A 23,592-nucleotide genomic window follows, 5' to 3' on the forward strand; every position below is an offset into this window, starting at 1 on the left:
GAGGCATACCCGGTTTCAGATTACACTGCCCCGACTACTGCCAAACAGTTAGTTCGAGAATTCTTCCCACGGTACGGTTTACCACGTGTTGTCTACTCAGATAACGGCCAGCCGTTCGCATCCGAATTAATGAAACACGTTTCACTTTTGTTAGGCTATCAGTGGAAATTTCACTGTGTCCGACACCCCGAGGCAGCAGGTCTCGTGGAAAGACATAACCAGACCCTGAAAATTAGATTGTCCAAAATATGCAGAGAGAAAGGTGTCGACTGGGTAGTAGCCTTACCCGTTGCACTTTTTTACATGAGAATGGTAGCACACTCTCGAACAGGGCTATCCCCTTATGAAGTGATCTTCGGTAGACCACCAAATATGTGGGGGACGCCTATACCACGCAAAATAACTGATATTGACTGTAATATGCTGACAGATTACTTGGCTTCCTTGATGTCTGCACTACAATCTTGTCGTTCACAGGTAGCTGCAGCCTTTCCCGACAACACCGAGGTGAAACCCCATGACGTAATTCCAGGGGATTTAGTTCTAGTGAGGAACTTTGATCGGAAGTCTCAGCTGGATCCTAGGTGGAAGTCGCCTCAACTCGTATTGCTAACGACGAGGACAGCCGTAAAGATCGAAGGACGAAAAGGCTGGATACATTCAAGTCATATCAAGAAATTTCATGGACTACCGTCAGACGTAAACGACACACCTTGTGTGTCTTCCCCGAGTGACTCTAAACTTCCTTTGGTTGAACTGAATAACCATGAACAATACAAACTAAAACTTAGGTCTAACAAGTCAGGCAATTTGATTGTTTAAGTCCTCTCCAAGGTGAATCGGTCGAATTTGTCTCTGACATGTATCCCTTAGACCTGTATAGAGAAAGAAACAGAAGGATAAAGTTGAAACGACATGCGTACTGTAAATCACTGCGTAGTCATTGCACAGTGACGTTATTAATTTTGTTTTTCCTAAGTCTTTTAATAATTACTGCAAGTATATTGTTGCACACATATTATCCTATTTCTAGACATGTTTACAATATTACTGCTGAACATTCTTTTAGTGAATTACCTCCGCATGAATTGTCTTATAGATTTGCGCTGCGCAATAACACTTTTATTAGTATGTTACATCATTCCCATCAGGTTAGCAATGCTACAAATTGTTGGATATGTGGCCGACTCCCTCCCTATCAGAACTATAAAGGAATTCTACCTCTCTTTCCATACCCGTTCACACACAACGGCTCCTGTGGAGCATGGTTTAGTTTAATTAATTCCCTAGATTCGAATTCTGCAGTTTACCAGAATAACTGGGTATGGGGAAATCTGAACTTAGTTTTACTCAAAGTCTGCCACCCCAACAAGGAGGGACTTCCCAAAAGAACAGGAACTGATCTAGAAAATGAAGTATATGGATTAGGTAATTTTACGCTCAATCTCATGATCTTGAATGTCGAATCCGAAGCTACTCCAATTTTGCCCGCCATGTCAGTATTTCCAGTTAAAGGTGAATTATGTGTAAGAAAGAATGGTTCCATACATATGGGCCATAGTAGATGCACCACTGTAATAGAATTTAGTGATCAAGGCAAGTCTACATTTAGAGCTTCCCGCCATTCCTACTTCATATGTGGTCAGACGGCATACATACGTTTGCCACTAGATTGGGATGGTACCTGCTACATCGGATTCCTTTTGCCACCTGTTTTCCTAGCTCCTCCTGATTATCACAGAAATACTCATTTAGTACACAATAGAGAAAGGAGAGATCTCCCAATACTCGAATACACTGAGACAGCATGGGAAAAATACACAGATTTCAATAAAGGTCTCTTTCCCTATATAGGTACAATTACCAATAGTAAGCTGATACGTAGATTAACCAGAACCCTTGAAGCAGTAGTGAATGAAACTATTTTCGCCTTAGGCAATTTAACAGAAGAGCAGTCTGCTATGCGGATTGTTGTGCTTCAAAATCGTCTTGTCCTTGACGTCATCCTGGCCGATAGGGGCGGAGCTTGTAGGGTCATCGGATCAAGTTGTTGCATTTTCATACCAGAAAATTCGCCATCTGTATATAAAGCCATAACTCGCCTTCATAAGATTGTAAGCCAGATACACCAGAATCCAGGCACCTGGACTTGGTCCGGTTGGTTTTGGAGTGTATTATCTACCTTTGGATGGAAGGTCATATCCTTCCTAGGTATTGGCTTCCTCATATTATTCAGTTGCTGTCTATGTCTACAATGTGGACCAGCGATCTGTGGTCTGTGTGCCACATCGTGTATTCCACCACCAAGATTTCATTCATCACGGAAGAAGAAAGAAGAACAAATGATGCTATATGAACAGATCGATGGATTAATGAAGATTGATATCTCTTGACGGGCAAGTAGGGGACAAGGAGGGAATGTGGAAATATGGATTTTTCTGGTCAGTTATGTCCCCTATCTTGGACCCCAACGGTTTCATGTATAAATCACGAGTACATGTATGTTCCCTCCAGTTCCAGTTATGAAGACGCAAACACATGTGCGTCCACCGCCAACATGTCCTCTTTCAGATCCGCCATGAATGGGCTGGATATTCCATTCCTAAGTATGAAAGGCCACCGCCTTTATATGGTTCACTTATGCCATTTTACAGTCCAGGCAAGTAGGCCCTGATTCTGCCATCAAGCTTTTCCTGCCTTCTGCCTCTGAAAGCTTCAGTCTGAGCTCGCATCTGTATCCATGAACTTTGTCCTACTCTCTGCGCGGCTAACGGTGCCTGACATCAGCCTGTTGCCTGCCAAAAACTGTATTTCACCTTCGAGATTATCTGCTCCGCTCCCTACCCAATGCATTCCTGTCTAGTAGTTTAAGTAAACATTCTTCCAGCTACCGAGCAAAAGGCCCGGCTTCTCTGTCATTTTTTCAAGTGATTCATAGCCCTGTTACTATGGAAGATTTCGGCCCTCGCATCTAGTGTAGACACTTAGACGCTTGTACACGCACTAACAGTCAGTATAGTCAGTATAGAATAAGATTCTACTCTAAGAGACCTCTCTTTTGGATAACATAGTTCTCTAAACATAGGATGTTAGATATGATTTGGGATTAGGTTGACTTGACCCTCCAGACTTCTGTCGCCACATGTAGAGCTAAATGTCAAGTCCCCTTCACCCCCTAGTTGCACGTCAATCACACGTCATGCTGCTGCGCGCACATTTCTGCCAAGTATTTCTTCTGACATTGCGAAATTCTTTCATGGAACCACCCTATTATGACATCATACCTGATGACGTTCTTTAGTTACACCCAGTTACACCCACTTTTGCTACGCATGTATGTTTTATCTTTACTATCAATTGTTACGCCTCCTCCATCTGTTTCACTGTAATGCCTATTGTATAAAAATGATTACTTGTCAATAAAGTGGTGTTCTTCACTTCCTGAACCTTCGTGGTGATGGAATATGGAGCTCCTCAATTTAAATTGATTCTGGAATAAAGCCCGTTCCGAACCTCTAATACCACGGATTCTGCCTCTTATTTTACTGAGCTATTGTTATAGATTTTCCGCATCAAATTAAGTCCCGGTAATTAAATTATTTACCACAGACTTCTGCAATGAAAGGAGAGTATCTAAGGTGCGGGACTCGGCGGTAGGCACCTGAATGATACAGGTAAAAAGTGCAGCTGGGCATGGGGGCTCCCCAGTGAAAGGTGGCCATCTGCCTCCTGTTTAATGCAGGGGTCAATATCCCATAAATGCTGGTAACATTTATGGGTTGGACATTCAGGGCCACAAGAGGTCAGCTGTAGATGCAATACAGGGGGGGGGGGGAGAAATAGTCCATCTTCTGTAGGGGACAGTGCTGTGATACCTTTCCGTGCCTATCACTGTCTTGCTTCGCTACTTTTAATCAGTGCTTGTAGTGGAAATAAAAAAGTGCAAGTACTCGATATCCAAGAGTACCTGTTTGGTAATGAAAAGTGCCAGTACTCCCCCATTAAAAGTAGAGCGTCCCTGAAGAGAATTGCAGGTGCTCTCCCTTTATATTTAAAATGGTGCATAGACTAGTAAATGTGAATATCAATTCATTCAAATTTAAAACACTGCTTTTAATAGGGTAGATGCTGTAATTTTCAGCACTGCTGTTACCCTGTTACTGTTTTTAAAATAAAGGTCATTGCTGTTGCCTACAAAACAAATGAGTGGCTGGAAATTAATGCATGTGAAGACCTTAAGTGGAGAAATGCCTATTTCTGATTAGGAAATGGCCACTAACTGCTGACTGTAAATGGTACCAAGTTCCACATTCTCCCTGATGGAAGGAGCCAGCCATAAGGCACAATCTTTAACACAAGCAATACTGCAAGAAAGGTATTAAATGAATGATTTTACAGAAACTGATCTAACATGGTATGTGGTCTCTGAAGAAAGAACTGGACAGATAGAGCGTTAGACCTGCCATCCTTGGTGTAGTCTCTCTGATTTTTTGCCTTCAGATCTCCTGTTTTGCTGACTTCATTGTTGCTGGTGTTAGGACTCTGGGCACTTTATCACTGCTACACAGTGTTAAAGTGCGTGTGCTCTGTACTTAAAACACAGTAACATTGGCTTATCCCAATTGGCATACTAAATTTACTGATAAGTACCTAGTAAAGTGCACTATATGTGCACAGGGCCTGTAAATTAAATGCTAAAATTGGGCCTGCAGCGCTGATTGTGCCACCCACTTCAGTAACCCTTTAAATATGTCTCAGGCCTGCACTTGAGCCTGTGTGTGTAGTTTTAAACTTCCATGTCGACCTGGCAAGTTACCCTCTTGCCTAGCCCAAAACTTACTTTTGAATACATTTAGATCACCCCAAAGGTAGGTCCTGGCCAGCTCAATTGCAGAGTACAGTGTATTTATAAAGAAAGACCTGTACTTTTAGGTTTTACATGTTATGGTAGTGAAAACACTCTTAAATTAGTTTTTCATTACTGCAGGGCTTATCTTAACCATAGGTTAACATTGGGATTACCTTATTACTTCTTACTTCTTTTAAGTGTAATTTCTCATTGGAAAGAGATGGAACTCCCAAGTTTGATGTCTCTGGAATAACAATTTTTTTTTTTTTTTTTTTTTTTTGAAACCGTTTATTACAAATCTCAAGAATATACAAATATGGGCCCACAACCTTCCGGCCGGCCGCTAGGAATGGCAAAAACATATGGCATACGTTCATAGAACACTTGGCATTACAAAGGAGCATAAGCAGGAGTCATCAACATCATGGGCCACAGCCATAATACGTCACAGTGCGGTTTCATTTTATACAAACAACAAAAAAACAACACCCACAAGGCTACCCTACAGTCGAAAGTAGCAGCACGTGCTCCCCAATGGGGAACCCCAACTATCAGAGGAATCCAAGGAGGGGAAGGGAAACAGAGCGAGGACTGGGGGAACCCTGTGCCCGGGGCTAGGGGAAGGGGTCAGCTAAGGGGACGGGGCTGGTGAGGCAGCAGGCAGCAATGGTGGCGCGCAAATACTCCCACGGTAGGCGTTCCAGGGGCCCCACACTTTCACCCATGTCCCAGGCCTACCCCTCGCCACATACACCACCTTTTCTCGAAACATGCACCAGTCCATGTGCTCTTTCCAGGCCGACACCGTCGGGGGGTTCTGGGATCCCCACAGCTGCGCAATGTCACGCTTAGCAATCATATATCCCAGAGTCACCCACCACGTTTGCGGAGCCGAGTAGTCAGTTGGTTCCCACACATTCAACAGGCATCTCCTCTCTTCCGGCAGCAGCGCAACACGCGTAACCACTCGCAGGACCTCGTGCACACCGCGCCAGAATCGCTCCACCTTCGGGCATTCCCATAAGATATGCAGGAAGGTCGCCACGGCACCACAACCACGCTTACACAATCCATCCTCAGTATAGCCCATACGCTGAAGCCTTGGCCCCGTCATGTAGACCCGGTGGAGTATCTTAAGCTGGACGAAGCGAAGGCGAGCCGGTATAGCCACCTCCTTCGGAGAGGCCACCGCGGAGGTCCAGTCCTCATCGTCCAATTCCAGACCATCGGCGACCCAAGCCTCGCGAATGCCAATCAGCAAGCCCGATCGATCATTAATCAGTTTTTTATAAATAAGGGAGATCGTGCTGTCTGGGACGTGGCCATCTAGCACTCTATCCTCCAGGGGGGAAGACTCCGGGATGGAGGCGACGTCTGGGAAGACGGAGCCCAGTGCATGACGGATCTGCAGGTATCGAAAGTATTCACTGCCCTGCAACTGAAACTCCGTCTGCAGCATCTCGAATGTTTTAAATCCTCCCCTCGACCAGAGATCCCCCACTTTACTGATGCCTATCATGTCCCATTTCGCGAAGCCCTTCGAGGTCCAGAGAGAACCCAACTTCTCAGACGCATACAGCGGTGACGCCCGGGTCAAACGGTCCTTCCACCCCATAGCTGCATTAGCCGCATGCCATACTCTGACCATGACACGCGTAGGTCCCGTCAAGCGAGCGTCGGGCGCGCTAGAGTAGAGCGCTCGATTGTAGTCGCCACCGGGCAGGAGCATCTTGTCCATCTCAAACGCCGGGTTCAAGGCGGGCCCGTAGAGGCCATGGTTAATTGCAGCTAGCTGGGAGGCCCAGTAATACCGTTTAATGTCCGGGAGGGCAATCCCCCCGTCATACCATGGGAGCGTCAACTTCGCCAGGGCAATGCGCGGCCTCCCGTCCCAGAACAGGCGGCGCTGTAAACTCTCCACCTCACTGAAGTAGCGCGCCGGGACTGGGTCCATAGTGTTCTGGAGAGCGTATAAGAAACGTGGCAACGACATCATCTTAAACAACGCCGCCCGGCCGAGCGGCGAAAGCGGCAGGCGCCGCCAGCGCACGACGTCCTCCTTCAAGCGCTGGAGAGGGGGAAGCAAGTTCCGCTCGTAGCGAGCCTCTGGGTCCAGAGTAATGTAGACACCCAGGTATCGAAACCCCTGAGAGGCAATCTGAATCGGACAACCCCGCGGAAGGACAGGAGCCTCCCCAGAGAGCACATACACGCATGATTTAGCCCAGTTGATGACAAGGCCTGAGTTCCGGCCGAATGAACGTAAAACATCAACCAGGACTATGAGTGACTTACGTGGGGAGGCTAGGTACAAAAGGATGTCGTCAGCGTATAGGGACACACGGTCCTCATATTCGGGGGTCCAACGGAGTCCACGGATGGAGGGGTGCCACCGCAGCCACTCCGCCAGGGGCTCCAAGGCCAGCGCAAACAGGAGCGGCGACAAGGGGCAGCCCTGTTGCGTGCCCCGGCCCAGCTCGAATGGGGCCGAAACTCTTCCATTCACCACCACCTGCGCCAATGGGCCCGAATACAACAATTTGACCCAACTGATGAAGCCCGTGCCGAATCCAAACTTCGCCAGCATCGCCCAAATGTATGGCCACTCAAGCGTGTCAAACGCCATAGTGGCGTCTAAGGACGCCAAAATGGCCGGCTCCCGCACGAATGGGACACGTGCGAGCACCCCGTGCAAGCGCCGCAGATTAAGGGCTGTATTGCGATGGGGGATAAAGCCGGACTGGTCTTGGTGAACCAGGTCGCCCACCACGCCGACCAGCCGATTGGCCAGCACCTTGGCGAGAATTTTGGGCTCCGCATTTAAAAGCGAGATAGGCCGATAGGATGTGACCCGGTCCCGAGGCCTCCCCTCCTTGTGGATCACCACGATAGTAGCCAGACGCTGGTCCGGCGGGAGGGAGCCCAGCGAGTGGGCCGCCAGGAACATCGCACGGAGGTGGGGCGCCAGTACATCTGGTCGCAACTTATATAACTCGATAGGGATGCCATTTGGGCCCATGGCCTTGCCAGAGGCAACCGAACGTATGGCGAGGGCAATTTCGTCGGATGTAGGAGCGGCATCCAGCGACACCCTGTCCTCCTCCGAGAGGGAGGGCAGCGCGATATCCCTAAGCAGGGAATGGGAGTCCTCCTCCGAGCAAGGAGAGACCGGAGAATACACCTCGCGGAAATAATCCGCGAAACAGGAGACAATTTCTTCTGGCTCGGTGACACTCACACCATCCGTCCTCTCAATCAGCGGGACCACACGATTCACTCTCTCCTTTTTATCCAACCACGCTATCAGTTTGCCCGCCTTATCACCCACATCATACAGTCGCCCCTGCTGCTCCCTACTGAGGCCCCTGGCCGCCTCCGTGACGAGGGCCCTGTAGGCCGCCTGCTTAAGTTGTAGGACATGCAGTGCAGGATCCGTCACTCCGCCCTCTAAATCACCCTCCAATTCAGCAATTTCGGCCTCCACCCGGGTAACCTCCTCCCGCTCGCGCCTCCGGGCATGGGAAATGAGGGACAGGGCCTCTCCTCTGAGGACTGACTTGAAGGCTTCCCACAAGGAGATAGCCGAAGGGACGGACCCCACATTCTCCTCAAAGTATCGCTGCAGGGATTTAATCACAGCAGCGCGAATGGTGGGGTCGCGCAGGTACCAGGCATTGATGGGAACTACCCTGCCCTCACCCCTCGGAAGGACATCAAAATGGAACAGGAGCGGGGAATGATCTGAGATACCCCGCGCCAGATGGCGCACCTCCCCCACACTCCCAGCATAGGCCGCCGGGACAAGGACATGGTCGAGCCGTGAGAGGCTACCATGTGCCCCCGAGTGGAAAGTGTACTGCTGCTGCGTGGGATGTTTTAAGCGCCAGCAGTCCACCAATCCCAGTGTATCCAAGAGGCCAGATAGCCACGCCTGGGCCCGGGGGAGGTCCCTAGGGGGGTGACGATCCAGAGTCCCAGAAACCACCGCATTGAAGTCCCCCCCAACCACTAGGAGTCCCCCCGGAAGGCCCAGGAGGAGGCGCCCCAAGTCTGCAAAAGTGGTCGCCTGTAACCCCGGTGGGACGTATACCGATACAAAAACCACTACTTTGCCTTCCATTCTCCCCACTAAAACAGCATAGCGCCCCCTATCATCATGGCGCACCTCATCAATTTCCAACGGGAGCGAGTTCTTCACCATAATGCCCACACCCCGTGAGCCCGATGTGAAGCCCGAGTGGGCCACCAAACGATAGCCACGCCGATTCATGGCACAAAAAGAGTTTCCAATAAGGTGTGTCTCCTGCAGGAAGACTACATCGGGTGAGATTCGTTTCAAATACTGCAGGACCACACCTCGTTTGATCCTATCCCCCAGTCCATTAACGTTCCAAGACAACAAAGTCAACTCCCTACCCCCCATCACACACAGGAGCCATCAATCGTCCCCCGGAGAGCACCTTAAAAACAATACAGAAAAGGGTTTGCCTTGTGGTAAAAACGAACAACAACACCCCACCCCAACTCCCCCCCCCAACAGAACTCCCCCCTCCCTGCACCCCTGCATGAGCCCGAACAGCCCCCCCAAAGTGCAGTGTGCCTGTCGCCCCATAGATGGTGAAACTAACTAAACCCCCAGAGGAGGAGGGAGAACCCCCAAGAGACCCCACACGACCTCCACAGGAGGAGACTTACTCGAACAGGCGAACAGTCAAAAGTGACATCAATTTTGTCCAGAGCGAGGCATAATATTAGACCCTCAGTCCTGATCCGGCGGGCCCTCTCCCCCCACCGCTCCCCCCCCACCCCCCCGATCCCGATCCCCAGGCAAGGTATCTAGCCAGTCCCCGGCTGCTTCGGGACGATCAAAGAAGTGCGTACGGCCATCCAGCTCCACCCGCAGCTTAGCCGGGAAAAGCATAGCATACTTGAGATTTAGGTCCCGTAGACGACGTTTGACTCCGAGAAAGCTTAGTCTCTGCTTTTGGACCGCTGGGGTGAAGTCAGGATAAAAATTTATGTCCATATTATCGAGTCTGACCGGCCCCTGTAGTCTGGAGGATTGCAGGATAGTGTCCCTGTCCCGAAAGTTGAAAATCCGGGCGATGAGAGGCCTCGGGGGGGCTCCGGCCTTGGGCCTTCCCCCGGGAACCCTGTGGGCCCGCTCCACCGCGAAGAATTTACTCAGTCCCCGGGGCTGGAGGTGGGTGAGAATCAAGTCCTCCACGAATAGATCCGCCGCCGCCTCCTCCCGTCCCTCAGGCACCCCGAGAATACGGACATTGTTCCTCCGGGCCCGACCCTCAGAATCCTCCAGGCGACGATCCATCAGCGCGCTCGCCTGGCCAAGCCGGCGCACCTCCTTTTGGAGGGCTGCCACATCCGTCGTGAGGCCCGATGTGGTGTGGGCCAACGAATCGACCCGGTCATTAGTCTTGGATAAATCGGCCCTTACCAGGCCAACATCCACAAGGACCGAGTCAATTTTCTGCGCCAGTGTATCAAAACGCTGGTCCACCGAGGCCTTCATCTCAGCGATGGCGCCCATCACGTCTCGCAGGGTCAGGTCCGCGGGCAGAGCAGGAGCATCAGTCGGGCCCTCAGGGGACCTACGCGGCACCTCGGGAGATCCCTTCCGGAGGGTATAGCGGTCCATGCTGTTAGACTGGTGGACTGCGCCACGTCGGGTCGATTTCACCTTTGCCCGATCTCCATCTTGCTTTGTGGACATGGTTCCAGTCCCACCGCCGTGCCAGGGACGTCGTAAAGGGCGGACAAGCCGGTTCACGGGAGCCGGGGGGGGGTCACCACTGGGCCACGGGGCAAGCCACAGCCGGCGGGCCGGCAGGGCACCCCAACGGGGCCACACTACCTCACAGTGCCCCGCGACCCAACCTCGCCGAGACAGCTAGGAGGGTGCAAAAGCAAAAGTGAAAGTGCGGGGTACGCGAGCCGCCGCGCCCAGCCCGCCGCTGTTGTTGACTTTGCCTCCGGATCACCCCACAACTCCAATCCGGGGTCCGGCGTGGAGAAGGCCGGAAATCTCAATCGGTGCTACCGCCGGAGTCCGAGGTCCAATTTGGAAGCGGAAAGCGGGTGCCACCTCAGCTTGGGCTCACCAACACAGTCCCCTCATCTAGGACAGGATATTGTCAGGATATATGTAGGAGGTCGCGGAGGTCCTCGGGAGCCTCGCACCTACGCGGCCATCTTGGTTGCGCGCTAGGCTCCTCCCCTGGAATAACAATTTAAAATACTAACTTATGGTAAAGTTAGATTTTAAGTTGTAATTCTGAAAATGCGACTTATAGAAAGTAGTGCAAACAAGGAAGCCTTGGGTCCTGTAGTCCCCAGACTGCACCACCCAAATATTGAAATCACAGAAAGGTGTCAAGGGAGGTATATTTTAAATATTCGCGATAAACCTGAGGCCACTAATTCTGAGGTTTTTGAGCATTTATTCTGCTTAGTTTTGATAATTCAAAAAGACATTCATAAATCAATGTCTTTCAAAAGGAAACACCACATTAGTAAATCACACAATTGCAACACATTTGTATGCATGATTTAGAACCATTTCGTTTGTGAGACAATATATACAACACATACATAATACCAAACGATATTTGTGACAAAAATATATACAACAAACGAATGATCATAAGACAAACATCGATAAATTATGTGTGCCAGCCTGAAATTAAACCAGTCCAGCATTTGCACTGAAAACACAAGGCGGACAATTGCTCATTCAAAGACACATGTCTACTGTCCTGCCTGTGGGAGGGTGGGAATGCATATCCTACTTGAGGGTGTTGACAACCTAGAACAAGGGGGAAATAATTTCTATTCAGTCCCCTCGTGGCACACCCTGTTCTGCCGTCGCCCACACTCAACAACCAAAGCGTTTCGAATCCCCAACAATTCAGGGATTCTCTTCAGGACTCGGTTTGGTTTGGGCTCTCAATTGTGCTGCAGACAGATGTCCATTATTTGTTCTTGAATTCATAGTGTTAATCGAGGCTTACATTTTCTGGGCGTGTGGAAACTCTTGATAATGATTTAAAAACGGTCCAGGATTTTGAGACTCGTGAGACGAAGGCAGTTAGAAAATCATCTGGCTCCTCTCATGCTGCCGGTTTAAATGAGAGGAGCCAGATGATTTTCTAACTGCCTTCGCATGGCTGAAATGAAAGGAAACAGTCAGGATTGTTGCAGAAGAAATTCACGGTGATGCGCCCAGGAGCTCCAACTACATTTCAAATGGTAAATCATCGCTGATGCGTGCTCATGTGAGGATGACAAAAGGCTGCTAGTGAATGTTGGTCCTGGAATGTAACAGTGTTGCTTGGAGGCTTCTAGGAAGGGATGTTGATATATGCAAACTATTGGTGAGGAAACGGATCATTGTTGAAGGTGGTGAATCATGATGTTGATAAGAGGAGAGGAAGGATGCATGGAAGTTGGCAATGGTGGAATAGTACTGAGTGAGGTGAAGATACGTATATGCTGATAAAGTGGTAGGACTAACTCAGTGATGTAAAGAACATGTACTTGAAGTGGCAGAATCAATGATTTTTGTAGTGGGGACTGACATTGTGAAAGTCTGTCAATGGAATACTGGTCATGTGGAAGATGGTGTAAGCATTGAGGCTGACAATGTGAGCAAACACTGCAGATCTGGAAGATTCATTGGCTTTCACAGCAGATACCAGTGCAGGGTTAAGGGTTTAAGTAGGTTAGTCAACCTCTCTCTCTCTTTCTCTCACACATCTATACACACTCATACACTCATTCTCTTTTTCTCCCTTTCTCCTCCCTCTAACTCTCTCACTTACCGTTTTCTCTCCCCTCTTTCTTCCCCAATTACCGACAATACCTCACACTCTGCCTTCTCTATGCCTTGCTCTCCTTATTTGTCTTTCTCTACTTCTTCTAGCTACCTTTCAGTCCCCCTCCACATTTTCTAGCTTTCCCTCTCCTTTTCCCCTCCCATCCCTCATGCATTTCAGGTTACTATGTATCAACTGAATATCACTCATCTTTTTTTATTCTTATTCTGAATTCCGATACTTATATCCCTTAATCTGTAATGTGAAATGAAAATCTACTAAAATAGAATGCAAAGGAAATCCATCACTGGATGAACTACTCTTACATGACCTGGGACAGTTTCAGATCTCATATCCATCTGCCCCTGTATTTTACGCAATCTCTCATCCTCCCCTTCTCTCCTACCTCTTCTTTCCCTCTTATCATTTTCTTCTCCCAGCTAGTTATCCATCCAAACCTACTCTACATTCACTCTCCTCTCTTTTTCTATTCATCCTACATATTTATCTTTTTTCAATTCCCTCTATTCCTCCATCTGCCTTCCTCTTTCTGATACTTTCATGTTTTCTGCTTTTTATTTGCACCTACCTCACCATCCTCCATGAGACACTGAGGTGCCAGAGAATAAAGGGCTGCTGAACACATAAAAGAAATGAGTAATTCCATGGATTTTATGTCACCTCTGATTTTGAGATTTACCAAGGATCACCCCAATGTGGTCATGACGAATGGTTGCCACGGAGAGAACTTTATGTTCTTTCACAAAGAGAGGAGCTTCTTGGGAGGGGGAGAGAATCATTTCTGTACCCTTGGACACTGTTAGGCACTTATTCTGGATGCCCTGGTATTTTGCTTAAAAACTCCAAATACTGGCATTGCAAATAGTAGTAAGTATTGGGTGAGATTTATCCACTCACTCAATGTTCTACCTCTGAGTGAGAAACAGCACATGATATCGGAGACGAGCTCCCAATTACGACATGTTTTGTCTTATTTCTATTGATACATTTTGCCAGTTTTGTCCTAGAGAATTGTGTCTGGAGAAAATTGTGGCTATATGATACTTAAAGTAAAATAAAGAATCACAATTTGGACCTAAACCCCTATTTTCATGTGGTTGCTGAGGAAGCCGGATTGGGAGGGACCGAGGATGGAGAATTTTGATAGCTGGGCATTGACGATCTTCTCGGTGACTTTGGCCGTGAAGGGGAGGAGGGAGATGGGTCGGTAGTTTTTGAGGTCCGTGAGGTCTGCTGTGGGCTTCTTTACCAGGGGTCTGACTTCTGCATGTTTCCAGTCATTGGGGAAGGTTCCCGTCTTGAAGGTGGTGTTGATGGTGCGTCGTAGTTCTGGGGCGATGGCAACTCTGTGGTAGATGTGCGGCGGGCTGGGTCCGTGGGGGCCCCCGAGTGGATGCCCTTCATGGTTGAAGTGGTGTCTTTGGTGGTAACTGGGGTCCAGGAGGAGATGGTAGGCTGGCTGGTGTTGCCGGGGGGTGATGGTGTCGGCATCGGGTGTCTGGTCGTTGAAATGGTCATAGAGGTCCTTGATTTTAAGGTGGAAGTAAGATCCGAGCTTGTTGCAGAGGTCCTGGGAGGGGGTGAAGTCCGTGGTTTTGCTGGGGGGGGGGGGGGGGGGGGTTGGTGAATTCCTGGATGACTTTGAACATCTCTTTGGAGTTGCTGGAGTTGGCGACGATCTTGTTTTGGATGAAGGTCCTTTTGGTGGATCCGATTCGTTGGTGGTATTCCGTCATGGCGTTCTTCTGGGTGGTGCGGTCTTCTTGTATTTTGCTGTTTCTCCAGCTCTTCCCAAGAAGTCTGCAGGCACATCTGGATTCTTGGAGGTCGGTGGAGAACCAGATGGCTTTCCTGGGGTGCTGTCTGTCGGAGTTGCGTAGGGGTGCGAGCTTGTCGGCGCAGTTGGAGATCCATCTGTGGAGTTCTTTGGCTGCGCTGTTGGGGTCGGCCGAGATGGTGGGGGGGACGTGGTTGAGGGTGCAGTTGATCTACTCCACAGTGATTTTGCTCCAGTTCCTTCGCACGGGTTGCGGTGCCGGTTTGGGGGCGGGGGTTTGTTGACATTGAAGTGTACGCAGTGGTGATTCGTCCAGAGGAGTTGAATGGTGTGGCTGAAGTGGATGCTATTGCCTCCTGCGAAGATGGGGTCAAGGGTGTACCCTGCCTTGTGGGAGGGTGTGGTGACAAAATGTTTCAGGCCTAGGTTTATTAGGTTGTCCAGTAGGGAGTTGGGGTCGCTGAGGTTGTCGAGGTGGAAGTTCAGGTCTCCGATGAGTATGTAGTCCATGGAGGCGATGGCGTGGGGTGTGATGAGGATGGCGATGGTCGTGGCGAATGGGGCGCAAGGTCTGGGGGGTCGGTAAGAGAGGGTGCCGCGCAGAGTGGTTCTAGGGCTGGTCTGGATCTGGAAGTGAAGGTGTTCAGTGGTGGAGATAGAGTCGGTGGTGGAGATGGAGAGTTGGAGGGAGCTCTTGTGTGTGATGGCGAGTCCTGCATCCAGTCGGTTGGGGTGGCCATTCCTCTGGATCTTGTATCCGGCGGGGATGGCGGTGGTGATGTCAGGGGCGGATGAGGCGTTGGTCCAGGTTTCTGTGAAGAAAGCTACATCTGGTGAGAGGGTGCCGAGGAGGTCCCAGATCTCCACAGCATGTTTGTGCAGGAAGCGCACATTGAGGAGGATGCACCTCAGGGCTTCGGAGGTGTTGGTGTTCGATGCGGGGGTGGTGTCCATGGGGGTGCTGATGATGTTGAAGGTCTGGCGGCAGTGGTGGCAAGAGAACTGTCCATGGGTAGTGTTCAGCGCGAACAGCTGGCAGTTGTTGTTCCTCCTGGGGTTGAGTGCGAGGAGTGTGGCTGAGTCGTAACAGTGGATGGTTGGAGATCCAGGGTCCCTGGCGCTGGTCGTGGTGGGTTACGGACGGGGGCAGACAGGCTCGCCTTTCGCACGCCTTCGGCCGCCATTAATTTGGGGAGGAGGGCAGGAAGCTCAGCTGGGAGGCGGGAGAGTGAGAGGCAGGAGGGGAGGGGCCACGGGGGAGCAGCGGCGGGATAACGAGCAGGACGTGACAACAATACTTACACCTCATCACCTAAATAAAATAACAGCACAGGAAAAAATGGGCACAGTGAGGCAGGTGGCAGCAGGCAGGCTCTAACCCTGCCGGATCCCTATGAGAGGCAATGGCATAAAGGTAGAGCTACTTGGGGGGACAGCAGGTTCCTGTCCGGAGTCAGAGGTCTTGCTTGCTCGTCCCAGTAGAGGCCACCATTAAATAGGGGAGGTGTGCGGGAAGCTCAGCTGGGAGGCGGGAGCATGAGAGGCAGGGGGAGGGGCCGTGGGGGAGCAGTGGCAGGATAACGAGCAGGACGTGACAACAGTGGCAGTCACAGGTGTAAACAGTACTTAGCCCACAACACCTAAATAAAATAACACCTAAATAAAATAACAGAACAGGAACAGAGGACAAATGGGCACAGAAAGGAAGGTGACAGCAGGTAGGCTCGAACCCTGCCGGATCTCTATCAGCGGCGACAGTACAACAGCGGAGCTACTGGGAGAGACAGCAGGTCCCTGACCGGAGTCAGAGGTCTGATACACTCCATAATCCTGCTATTGATTCTACCTTTTTTTTCTATACTTTGTATCAATGTTATGCAATAAACAATAAAAATAAGTTATAAAAATCTAAGATTTTCACACTAATCTGGATTTCCACACAAGTCATAATGACGGCCTTAGTATATCTTCTGGGACAGCGCTTATTTCAGTCCCAACAATTCTTAGTTCAGTGGCATTCTAATTTAAAACTTTATTTCCTGAGTTGATAGGTGGATTTACAATTGACTAGTTTAAAAATACTTTGACTGCCTTTTATTGAGAAACTTTCGGGTGATTACATTTGCATCTTGTAACTGATTAATAGGGTCTACTTTAATTTGGCTTTTAATGACCTTAATAGAGGCATTACCTCATCTAAAATTCAAAGACTATATTTATATTATCACTTCCTCTGTCTGGAGAGTAACATCTGCGCTCTCTGATTCTGTTATCTCATTTTAAATAAACATATGCATTGCTGTTTATAGGTTAAGGGTGGCTTGGAAGATGTTTTGTGGACTAATGCATAATTTAAAAAAATATAACACTCCTATAGAGGATCGAATTTATGTTGGATATTCATAATCAGAAACAACTACTTATTTACAACTTTCATTCTTGTAGTAAGAGGGACAATTAATGCACTGCTCCAATGATTACTTGAAGTGAAGGCTGATACTTTTCCCCTTATTTCTTAATCTCTTCTCCCTCCTGGTGTCTCCTCTTCTTTTTCTATGTGTACACTTCCCTGGCAAGGCATTGACCTCAGGACTTAAGAAGTGGCAGGGGACAGAGAGGTAAAGAGAATTGTGCAATAAGAGGGGGCAGCTGAGGGTGAAAGGAGGTAGATAGGGATGAGGTAGGGAGCTAGGTGAGGGAGGCAAAGACAGAAGGTAAAGTGAGAAAAAGTAAGTAGTCTGGAACAAATTGTAAAAAGAGACAGAAAGTCAAAGATGTAGGTAGAGAGGTAGAAAGACAGGTTGGGTATTAGACAAGGGTAGAGAGCTAAAGGTAGGGAGGTTGAAGGGTGTTGTGTACACCAGTGGGTGAGGTAGAGTGGGAGAAAGAGAGAGATAAGGCAGGAAGAGCGGTTAGTTGGGCAAAGGTAGAAGCAGAAAGCATTAAGGTTTGTTTGAATAACTTTATTCGATGTAGAAAAAAAACATCATAAAAGTATAAAACGGGTTAAAAGACAAGAACACTGGAAAGATTACATTAGAGATCATTTTTTTTCCCGAATAAAGGGCTAAGTCCACAGTCCCCAATACAGACTTACTAAAAATTCGGTGGGGGATATGATGTACAAGGCGAAATGATACATAAATCCAAATAACAGTATAATTAAAGCCCGTCCATATCAAGTGAGCTCAAAATAACCAATGCCCACAACGGCTTATTTGACTATTTTTCATTTGGCAAGCTTTTGCCTTATCCTCCATGCATTAAGGTAGTTAGGTAAAGAGGTCATATAGTGAGAAAAGTCTAGAGAAATGCAAGGTAGAGATAGCGGTGAGGAAGAGATTGAGGCAAAATTAGAGTAAGGTTAAGGGTAGAAACATAGGAGTGTAGAGAGAAAAGTGCTGTGGAGAAACATAGATGATGTAGAGAAAGAGAGGCAAAGTTGACATAGGATTGAAGAAGGGAGATAGAGAGAGTGAGTGGTGAAGGAGAGATACAATGGAGGTAGCGAATTGTATAAAGATAAAGAGGGATGAGGTAGAGAGGACGAGTTGAAAGAGAGAAGGAGGTACAAAGAGAGATGAGTGAGAAAGCGCAGGTTGAAAAGGATGTAGATTACCGACAGAGTCAGAGATAAACGAGTAATGTAGATAAAAAAGTAAGATAGAATTGGAAGGAAGGTAGAGAGAGTGTTTGGGTAATTAGTAATGTTATGTTATGTTATGTTATGTTATGTTATGTTATGTTATGTTATATGATTTGTAAAGTGCATGGCTGTCCTGGCAAAGGGACGTCCCAGAGCTGACTGCCAGGAAGAGAGTGATGGGAAAGGAAGCTACCGATCATCGAAAGAGCCAGGTCTTCACAGCCCTTCTGAAGGCAAGGAGGATAGAAATTCTTCTAATGGAATGAGGCAGAGAGTTCCAGAGGGTCCGCGCCAGCGCCTTAAATGAATGCCCTCCCACTCTGGTTCTGTGAAACCGAGGGACTCATGCCAGGTGCAGGTCAGCTGAGCATAGAGCATGTGTTGGGATGTAGGGACAGCAAGATCACTCAAAATCGCTGGGCCAGAGCCTGCAAGGATTTTGTGAGCAAAGCGCCTTAAAATGGATTCTCTGCTCTATAGGCAGTCAACGAAGGCAATGCAGAAGGCGGAGACTGAGCAGTGCCTCGGCAGGGCAAACAGCGTGCAGGCTGCGGTGTTCAGAGTGCGCTGCAGCATTTTAATCACAGATTTATTGAAGCCAAGGAGCAGACCATTGCAATAGTCCAGCCTGGCTAGAATAATGGCTTGAACAATCAGCTGGCGAGTGTGGGGGTAAAAACAAATCAATATGGGTTTTAGGCCGCGCAGCAAGACAAAACAGGTTCCTGCAACAGACTTGGCATGATCTTCATAGGTAAGAGCGCTATCAACCCAAATAATGAGGTGGTGTGTGAGAGTTGAGGTAGACCAATGAGATAGAGCAGTGAGGTAGAGGGTGGTGAGTAAGAGAGAGGGGTAATTGAGAGAGTTGTGGTATGGAGACATGAGATTTAGAGGTGAGGTAGGTGAAGGAGAAACAGAGAGAGGTGAGTGAAAAGTGAGCACTTTCTCACTTTTCTAACTCTTTGTAAAAGTCATGCATCAGATCCACTTCATGACTTTTGGATAAAACGGCAGACAGATCAACTACTGAAATGGGTGGCTCTCACATTCACATTTTGACTTGCAAATCTTGCTCTGTTTCCCGTTTATTCCAGGTCTGTTACTCGCGTTGTCCATGCCTCTGGGTCGCCCAAAGGGATGGGAGCAGCATGACCTGTGCTGGAAGGGGATCTCATGAAACATGCTATGCCACAGAGGCTAGTAGATAAACTACAAGTTTGAATAAAGTATGTGCACTGAAAGTGCAAAATCGAATATTATTTACAAAGAGGGGCATTATAAAGCAGCATTTAAGTTTATTGAGTAAGAGATAGGGCGGAAGACCAACATTCTTGGCAACATTCTTGGCATTCTTAGGCATAAATGCTCAGACGTACAATGGCTACGCACACAGAATTTATAAACAAATATATTTTACTGAAAATAATTTATTTAAAATAGTACCATTGTCTACTTAGAGAATAACAGAAGCAACAAGATAAAGTACTTACGAGCTTTGTGATTTTTCTGTTTATAACCTCTCCTTCTTCTTTCATTTTGTCAGCTGCTTCGCCACGGTTGGTCCTATTTAGGCGTAATCGCTGTTTCATGATCTGTGATATGTACTCCTTGACTAAGTACTTGTGAACTTCAGTTAGAAAGTCCTACCGATCAAAACACAAAGTATAGTGTTAGACCAGAGCTAGAAAGTACAAGTCTTCTTTTCCATGATGTATCTTAGCATGGTGGTCTGACAACTAGGGCCTTATTTAAAGGTGGATGTAATAATGACATTCGTCAGGTTTCCGACTGCCTATAACTTGCTTTCCTCACCTCATATAAAACTTTGGAATCTGATTAGTGTCTAAGGCCAGAGCCTTAACTGACCCTGCCATCAAAAACACACTACGGGCGACCCAGCCACCACAGGACCGCTAGTTCCACGGTGTCTGACTGCCCGCTTTATATAGGGTGGGCTTGCACCCTGCCAGTACCCGGATGTATGAACTTAAAACAACAGATCTTGCCAACAAACAGCTAAAGCTGTCTATACCTGAGATCTTAAAAGACCACCACATAATTTCATTTATACAGGCATTAATGTACACGGAAACTAATGTGTAACTGCCCAAGCAGAAAGCCATGCCTTTCAACTATGCACTTCATATGTTTGGACACTAGTTTATAAATCACAGGCTTTCCACTTCAAATGCGCTCATTGATTTCAATCTTTTGACTAAAGGAAACATATTTTAACACAATACACATACATATAAAACACATTAAAGTCAGGTGTAAACCAAGTTCCTTTTCTCTGTTGTAACTTTCATTTTTTGTTCACTATCTGTAAGCCAGAGCAATACATGCAGACTGCAGAAACATTGCACATGTACATAAAATGAAAGACACAATGGGAGGGTACAGGGTAGCAGAGAATAGTTGAAAACTATTAGAAGTGATGAATACAAATCTATACTACCATGATGTTGCTTTAAATACGTACATTGGGAAACATTCATTGCATGCCCTGCACTTACCACTTTACAAGTACAGATTGTGACGGTCTCAGGAGGGAAAGCATCACTGGTAGGAATCTATAAAGATTTGAAGCAAAATGTATAAGTACATGAGATGGGCCAGTGTTGTAAATGCAAGATGGGTTAGATTCATGAATGTTCATGATTACATTATGGAACTTAGATCTTAAATCAATCCTTATTTAGACATTGGTGTGTAATTCAATGTGTTAACCACTTTTCTAAGTGAAAGTCAGATTTGTGTCAGGAAAAAAGTCTGTCATTGTATCATAAAGTGTAAAAGAGACAGAAAAAACACTAAATTGTTGCAGTTTATTAATGTGCGGTTTTAAATGTAATTTACATCAGTGGGTGTGCATTGGGGTGAGTCGGAGTAGTGGCCTGGAAAATCTTATGCAAACTTTGGACCGCCGAGTGCACATTTAGTGGTGATTCACAATCATGTGTAAATGCTTTTCCCACACTTTGAAGCACAATTAAGATCCTCCTGAATTCTGTGTAAGTGAAGCAGCACACAAGAGGTGCACACAAAGAGTGTGCAATAGTTCCAGGAAAGGCAGAAATTCAGCTTAATAGCTTTGGAACAAATAAAGAAAAAACACATTGGTAAAGCCTCTGCGCCTGGCTTTCAACTGCAGTTCGCCATGTCATTTCAGTTTGGACCTAGCCGTATGCAAATCAGTCTTGACACTGCTCTCCATGGGAACAGTCCAGCCCAAAATGCCAGGCCAGGTCCTACCTGGACCAGAAATAAGCATCCTGGGACCAGTTTTGGGGTATCACCCCTCATCAGGCAGGCTAGCTTGAATCCGGTGGCATAGCGAGCATGGAACCCACGTCTGGGCATATCCTGCCCACTTAGGGTGACAAATGCATAAATAACAGATGATGGACGGAATGCTGAATGAATCAAACATTCAACCCCAGTCACAGATGTGGGTCAAATCCATGTTTTTTTTTGCTCGCCATGCCATTCCGGTTTGGAGCTAGCCATATGCAATCATCTAAATGTAAAATAGTCCTGCACGCACTGAAATACAAGAAGTCCACAGAAGGTAGAATGATATACCTAACAGCAAATAACATGCATTAGGAAATTAATCTCTATTTATATATTTTTTTTAATTTATAACAAAAGCTCTGTCAAATAGCTAAAGATGCCTAGACCTAAAACCACTTAAAAAACGAGATTCCTGCATTTTTTCTCAACCATAAGCATACCCATAACCGTACACACTCTCGTAATAAGGAAAGATCACAAGCCTGGGATCAGGTAAAGTGGTACCAACAGGTTGATCAGTGAATTATATGGACTTTCTAGGATGAGTTATCGAGTTAAGACAAGTCTAAATTTAGTCTAGTATAAGCCCAAATATGTATTTGATTGGCCACACAAGAGTAAATTATGACAGTTTATAGGCGCAACTTGCACATACCACACTGTCATCTTTTTGATGCATTGGCCTTCAAGCCCAGAAAATGAAAACCTTTGCATTATAAAAGCATGGATCAGTCTAAGTCAGTTACGGAGCTTACTGTAGTGATTCCATGAAACTTATTTGCAGGAGTATCACAGAGGAATAAACAGTCTTGCCTGTGACACAAGGGATGAGATGACGTTTTCCGAGATCTTCAGTATTGTTATATGAAAACTTGCAGGTATGGCAATTACTGTATGACATGCTTCTATATGTAGAAATATGATATCATGGCTTTGATGGTGGTGAATCAACACTGTGGGCCTGATTCACAAAGGGCCTTGTAGCATTCTTAGCTTCTTAGAGTTCTACACCTGTTGCCAGGTGATATGTTATTCTCTGACTAGGATGTAACTTCAGTTGGAGCCAGGATGTTAAGCTGAAGACAAGCTGTTACTGGATGGGATCTTTATTTCTGGAACAAACCTTTATCTACATTTATATTTATGCGTGGATTGCATTCTTACATTTGGCGATGAAGGATAGCTCTATGACCAGAAAAATAAAGAGGATCCAAACAGCATTTCTTCAAAGAAAGATAAGAAAAATAGTTGTCTTCAATATACATCTACCTAAGGTATTCTCTATCCTTCACCCTTTTTTTTTTTTTTTTTTGAAAACCTTTATTTCGAAATTCAGGACACAGCTATTCAGCCGACAGCCCGAAGGTTCGGCAGCATTGCAAGTTAGATACAGTAATGTGTCCCCAATACAGTACGATGAGTAATGCAAAGGTCCAATTTTACATAAACACAGAAAAAACACACAACAAACCCCAGCAAGGCAGAAACATTGAAATCCCATGGCGAAAGCCCCCAGGGGAGGCAGGACCCCACTCATCTACTAAGTATAAGACTGTGTGCGGAGGAAGAAGGGGAACAGCAGAGGCCCAGAACGGTTACCAAAACCAAACTGTGCTGGAAGGTAGGTCAGGGGGAAAGCTGTTCCTCGGGAGGTTCCAGGTCCGGGGCAAGACATATTCCCCCCCTGTATTGGTTCCACCGCCCCCAGATGGCATGCCACTTCCGGGGGCGACCTCTAGAGCAGTAGACCGTCTTCTCCCTAAACATGCTCCAATCCATGTTCTCCTTCCACGCGGTCAGTGTAGGGGGTCCCGAGGAGCCCCATAATCGTGCGATATCCCTTTTAGCTACCATGTTACCCAGAGTCACCCATTGGGTCTGTGCCTCATCGAGATCAGTGGGCCCCCAGACGTTCAGGAGGCAGCACCGCGCCTCCGGCTGTACCACAATGCCCGTCACCTCCCCCATAACTGCATGGACTCTCCTCCAGAACTCCACAATGACACCACATTCCCAAATGTTGTGCAGGAAAGTACCCACCATACCACATCCCCTTCTGCACAGGCCGTCCTCCGAGAATCCCATGTGGACCAGCCTTGGCCCCGTAACATACACCCGGTGCAGTATTTTAAGCTGCACCAGCCTCAGACGCGACGGGATCGCAACC

General features: G+C 47.4%; 1 protein-coding gene across 5 annotated transcripts in view; it reads right to left on the reverse strand.

Moving 5' to 3' along the window:
- The window catches only part of EXOC3L4 (exocyst complex component 3 like 4), a 486,275-nt gene that overhangs the window by 34,144 nt on the left and 428,539 nt on the right, over positions 1-23,592 (reverse strand). For all 5 annotated transcript variants that reach the window (XM_085626317.1, XM_085626315.1, XM_085626318.1 and 2 more), the window contains 2 exons: positions 20,645-20,701; positions 19,619-19,771 (listed from right to left, as the gene is read on the reverse strand). In XM_085626317.1, the coding sequence (XP_085482443.1) occupies positions 19,619-19,771; positions 20,645-20,701 (210 nt within the window). The remainder of the gene's footprint in view (positions 1-19,618; positions 19,772-20,644; positions 20,702-23,592) is intronic.

This window comes from Triturus cristatus, chromosome 9 (genome assembly GCF_964204655.1).
Source record: "Triturus cristatus chromosome 9, aTriCri1.1, whole genome shotgun sequence".
Classification (NCBI taxonomy): Eukaryota; Metazoa; Chordata; class Amphibia; order Caudata; family Salamandridae; genus Triturus; species Triturus cristatus.